General features: G+C 46.7%; 1 protein-coding gene across 1 annotated transcript in view; it reads right to left on the bottom strand.

Annotated features, from left to right (window-relative positions):
- The window catches only part of FAM168A (family with sequence similarity 168 member A), a 105,377-nt gene extending 102,419 nt beyond the window's left edge, over positions 1-2,958 (bottom strand). Inside the window, exon 1 of the mRNA XM_008495793.1 lies at positions 2,875-2,958. Coding sequence (XP_008494015.1) covers positions 2,875-2,944 — 70 coding nt within the window. The 5' untranslated portion in view covers positions 2,945-2,958. The remainder of the gene's footprint in view (positions 1-2,874) is intronic.
- Positions 2,959-6,000: the final 3,042 nt, after the last annotated feature.

Consider the following 6,000-nt stretch of genomic DNA (forward strand, 5'->3'; position numbering starts at 1 on the left):
GCTTGTGGCTGCCTGAGAAACTGGTAGGTACCTAAATGATGTGATTTCAAGCCATGTAAATGAAGCCCAAGCATCAAAAGCAAGAATTATGTAGATGGAGCCTGCAGGAGACACAACAGGTTTCTAATAACTGTTGAGGTCACCCTCTGGAGTATCCTGTCTTTTCCACAGAATCATAGAATCCTAGAATTGTCTGGGTTGGAAGGGACCTCAGAGATCATCAAGTCCAACCCTTGATCCACTCCCCCCGTGGTTCCCAGCCCATGGCACTCAGTGCCACATCCAGGCTCTTTGGAAATAGCTCCAGACACGGAGAATCCACCCCTTCCCTGGGCAGCCCATTCCAATGCCTGATCACCCTCTCCAGAAAGAAATTCTTTCCAATCTCCAACCTAAACCTCCCCTGGCACAACTTGAGACCATGGCCTCTTGTCTTGCTGAGAGTTGCCTGGGAAAAGAGAGCAACCCCCCCCTGGCTCCAACCTCCTTTCAGGGAGTTGCAGAGAGTGATGAGCTCTCCCCTGAGCCTCCTCTTCTCCAGCCTCAACACCCCCAGCTCCCTCAGCCTCTCCTCACAGCATCTCTGCTGGATCCCTTCACCAGCCCACTTGCCTCCTTGGCAAGGATAAAATTTATATTTTCTCCTCCTTTTTTGCAATAAAACTTGAGGTCTTTCATTAAATAATCCACCAAATGCATATTTAAAAGGCTCTGTGATACTGTTTGCCCAGCAAAGAAAGCAGCTCTTCATTTCAACACTTTTTTAACTATTAGCTAGTTTTGGGATGTCAAGCTCCTTCCCTTGCACCTCTGTAATGCCAAAACCAAGCATTAATATGGGGTTTGCAGCATGCTGGGGTCATGTTTGGACCTGATGATCTTCAAAGTCTTTTCCAACCAAAATGATTCCAGGATTCCATGGCTCAGCTTCTGCTTTGATGTTCCCCCATCAATACTCCCTTCAATCTTCCCATCCTTTTTCACTGACAAACTGTTAGATTTTTTTTTCCAGTCTGTTCTACTTCCAGCTTTTTCCTCCAAAATCATCCTGCACATCTCCTTACTCTTCATTCACCACCAATTCTGGAGGAGAAATGCTTGAAGTCCAATGGTTTGAGGTCCATGATTCCTACCAGAGTTGGCCCAAGTTGGCCAAGGTAGAAAACAACTTTATATATTTAAACTTCCTGGTGATTGGCCAGCAGATTATTTTAGAAGATAACACCCTATGGATGCCATCACATAGAATACATTCAAATCAAAAAATCACCCTTTGAATCAAAAATCACCTCAAATCAAAAATCACCCTCTGAAAATCCCCTTCCATAAAGGTCAAGGTACAAAATCCACTCAGCCTGCACCTCAATATTTAAATAAAATTGCCTTACCAAGTGCCAGAAAGCAGCCTCAAAAGCATTCAGGGTTGGATGAAAGGAAATAAAAACCTACATTGAGTGGACACGAAGGTGGAACACGCCAAAAGAAAAAAAAAACAAAAACAGCAAGGTGGCTGAGAAGCAAACTCTTGTCCAAACCCATCCTTGTGCTGGAAAGCACAAAATTGCTGTGATTTCCAGGGCAGGAAAATAACTGTGCACTTAGCAGCTCATTCTACCACTCAAGCACTGCTGGAGCTTGCAGTCCTCTCACAATGGTGGTGGTTTTGAAGAGACTTTTATTCATAGAGATTAATTTGTATCCTTTTTTTCCAAGCTTCTAGTGCTTTGAGTCTGAGACCAAAGTCATCCCAAGCTCCAGTATCTCCAGCAAAGCAGAATGCATGGATTTGATGGGGAAAAAGAAAGGGTGAAGAAAAATGGGGCAAAGAAAAGCCTTTGAGGGGCTCAACAGAGCATCAGAAAGGTCTTCTCCCAGCCAGCCCTAATGTCCTACCAGCTGAAACATCCACCAAGTCAAGGAGAATATTTTGGCACTGAAGCAGCTGAAGAATATTTGATGTTCATTTCCATCTGCTGAGGGTCATTCTCCTCCAAGGAAAGCCCATTCCCAAGGAATTCCACACCTGAGGTGAAATTCCATGTGTGCAAGCACCACATCCAAGGGAAAGAAGGAAACCTGAGGGCCAGGGGACACTTCAGAGTTAAGGAGATGCAACAAAATGTATGAAGAAGGAGTTTTCCAAGCCTGGTTTTGTAAGGTGCTTATGAGATCAGAGGAACTCATGGTAAAGGTAATCCAGGGAGAAAACCACAGATACACAGAAGCTGAGATTTCTTTTTTCCAAAGCACTAATTCCCCCTGAGCTGAATTCTTTCCATCTCAGTTCCCCAGGAGTTACATAATTATGGCCAACACTTTTTTTTTTCCAAGTATTAAAAATGACACCTTTCAACAACTCAGCTCCAAAGATCAACTTCAAACAGACATCAGACTTGCTGTTCACATAAGATTAGCTCAACAAACAGACAAACTCAGTCAATAAAGCACCTTACACCACCACCAATAATTGCACTTTCTCCAAAGAATGGGCTCCTGTTTGTGGGATCCTCATTTCCAAGGCAGGATTATTCCAGCACGAGCACCCAAATCACTTGGTTCACTTTAGGAGCCAAGCTCTCTAATGCTCAGCTGACTCCCTCAACACCTTTTTCTAAAGAAATCCCCTCTTGATCCTTTTCTTTAAAATTTCCAGGGTGTCCTCTTATGAATTCAGACCTGTTTCTCCTCCCCAACCTCTCTGCACTGGCCTTGCTCAAGACTTTTTCCTTCAAGTCATGGCCCCATGAAGCTCCTTGATGGGAACTTCATTAAGGGATCAACCAACAATCATCCAACAACCATCCAACAACCATCCAACAACCATCCATGACGACACCTGGACACCCACACAAGAACCACGAAGAGGGGTCCTACCTGTATATGCCATGTTCTTGGGGTTTCCATAGGGAGCCCCAGGTTGGACGGGGCTGTAAACAGGGTTCATGGTGGAAGACTGGGAACTCTGAGGACAAAAAGAAAAAAGGAAATGTGAGACCATTGCCACATGTTAGCTCCAGAGTCATCTCCTGTCAAGAGTCTTCTGCTCCCTGATGGCTTCGCCACGTTACGATTGAAGGCACTGAGAGCTGGGAAGGGAAGGATTTACACCAAGATGTTACAACAGGACAATATATTTCATAATTCAGGTTTTAGAGCTCCCAGGTGATCCCCTAAATTCATATTTTGCTTACAGATGGACCCAGAGCAGCTTAACCTGACACATTCCTGCCTTTGGAGGGACCCAGGACTCCTGACCCCACTTCAAAGCCTCAGTGAAGAGAATTTGGTCATTCAGTGACCAAAGAGATGCCAGAAATTCTGACAAGGACTCCTCCCCCTTGGAGGAGTTCATGGTTCTTGGGTGAGAAAACACCTACAATGAAAAAAACCTGACTTTTCAGGAATGAGAAGATAAAGGACCATTTGCTGCTGCTGAGATGGAGAGCAGCAAATATTTGTGAGCTTCCAATGACAAAAACCAAGGTTTGGGGCCAGGGCCACCCAGAACATCCCAACACTGTCCCCAGTATGGATCTGATGCAGTCATGGACCTAATGTGGGCCAGGAGATTTTAATAGTCCTTCTATTTCCCCAGCAGTGCTGGGTTAGTGAGTTTTATTCAGAGGAAAGCAACTAACTGGGGAATTTGTGTCTACTGTCAGTTAAGCAACTGGCTCAGTTAATTATCTTAATGAAGCACATTCTTAATTCTGATTAATGGGAAAATCAGTCATTAAGCTTTATTAGGCAGTGCATTTGTCTCCACAGCTACCTGGTGACAATTTCACAAAAAGCAAACAACCAAACAAAAAACAAACCTCAATGATCTTTCTTCAAAATATGTTGGGTTTGGGGTTTTTATTGAGGGAAAAATAAAAAAAAAAGGAGTCTTTTACAGTTCATAAATACTGTTCTTTCCAAACAAGTCTCTCATGATGGATGCACAATTTGTTAGATCATTAACTCCTTCCTCTTTCCTTCAGGATAGTAAACAAGTCAAATGTTCAATGGTAGCACCAATTGACTTGACAACAATTACTGCTTAATTAATTAGCCTTCCCTCCACCCCCGAGTTAGCACAGAAGGAGCAATTCTTCAAGCAAAGGAAATCAGGGTTATAAAGCTGGAAGAGAAATCCCCACACAGATTTCCACCAGAGCCTTCCCTAAAGGATGGTGGAGTTCTGAAGAAGATCAACAGGAAAACTGATGCAAAACTTTACATCCATGAGACATGGCAGCTGGAGATTTCCATCCAGGCACAAGGGGTTTATGGCCATTTGGTTCTCATGGCCCCAGGCAGTGCTGTGAGGGGCAAGAATCATAGAATCATAGAATTGTCTGGGTTGGAAGGGACCTCAGAGATCATCAAGTCCAACCCTTGATCCACCCCCCCGTGGTTCCCAGCCCATGGCACTCAGTGCCACATCCAGGCTCTTTGGAAATAGCTCCAGACACGGAGAATCCACCCCTTCCCTGGGCAGCCCATTCCAATGCCTGATCACCCTCTCCACAAAGAAATTCTTTCCAATCTCCAACCTAAACCTCCCCTGGCACAACTTGAGACCATGGCCTCTTGTCTTGCTGAGAGTTGCCTGGGAAAAGAGACCAACCCCCCCCTGGCTCCAACCTCCTTTCAGGGAGTTGCAGAGAGTGATGAGCTCTCCCCTGAGCCTCCTCTTCTCCAGCCTCAACACCCCCAGCTCCCTCAGCCTCTCCTCACAGCATCTCTGCTGGATCCCTTCACCAGCCCACTTGCCTCCTTTGGACCTGCTCCAGCACCTCAAGCTCCTTCCTGAGGGGCTGAGGGGCCCAGAACTGGACACAGGACTCAAGCTGTGGCCTCCCCAGAGCTGAGCACAGGGGCAGAATCCCTTCCCTGGACCTGCTGGCCACGCTCTTCCTCAGCCAGCCCAGGATGCCATCAGCCCCAGGGCAAGTGATGGTTTGCCTTCTGAGCTGAGATGTGGATTTACAGGGGAAAAAAAACCCAATGCCTGCTGTCTCTGAGATGGAGAATCACAGAATTTAGTCCCAACACACCTCCCATGGGCAGGGAAACCTCAAACTAGAGCAACACCAATCCCCCACCCAACCTGGACTGAGACACTGCCAGGGATGGGGCAGCCACAGCTTCCTTGGGCAGCCTGGGACAGGGGCTCAGCACCCTCAAATTAAAAATTTCTTCCCAATTTTTCTTCCCATCTAAGAGCATACAATCACAGAATCACAGCAGAGCTTTGGTTGGAAAAGTCCTTTAAGATAATTGAGTCCAACCCTGAACCCAGCACTGCCAAGGCCACCACTGCCCCATGGCCTCAGCACCACAGCTCCAGGGCTTGGAAATCCCTCCAGGGATGGGGACTCCACCACTGCCCTGGGCAACTTTGGTCTGACAACCCATTTAGTGAAGAAATTATTCCCAATATCCAATCTAAACCTCTCCTGGTGCAACATGAGGCCATTTCCTCTTGTCCTATCACTTGTCCCTTGGGAGCAGAGCCCAACCCCTCCTCACTCCAACCTCCTCCCAGGGAGCTGCAGAGATCCAGAAGTTCTCCCCTCATCCTCCTTTTCTCCAGGCTGAACACCCCCAGCTCCCTCAGCTGCTCCTGCTCAGATTTCTGCTCCAGACCCTTCCCCAGCTCCATTCCCCTTCTCTGGACACACTCCAGCCCCTCAATGTCCTTCTTCTCACGAGGGACCCAAAACTGACTCCAGGATTTGAGGTGCAGCCTCCCCAGTGCCCACCCCAGGGGGACAATCCCTGCCCTGCTCCTGCTGCCCACATAGAAATTCTGACAGTTTCATTATGCTCTTTCTTCTAAAAGCTGAAGTCATATTAAAAAAAAACCACAACCAAACCCAAGCCATAACCTCCTCAGATATATTTTATCTTGCCATCTATTGCTAGCATGGAAATTCTGCAGGCTACAGGTTGCAGAACTTCACTTTGGACATCCAGGAGTGCAACACTTAAATTGCACCTGGGCATGGGCTA

The sequence above is a fragment of the Calypte anna genome, chromosome 1 (genome assembly GCF_003957555.1).
Source record: "Calypte anna isolate BGI_N300 chromosome 1, bCalAnn1_v1.p, whole genome shotgun sequence".
NCBI classification, from domain to species: Eukaryota; Metazoa; Chordata; class Aves; order Apodiformes; family Trochilidae; genus Calypte; species Calypte anna.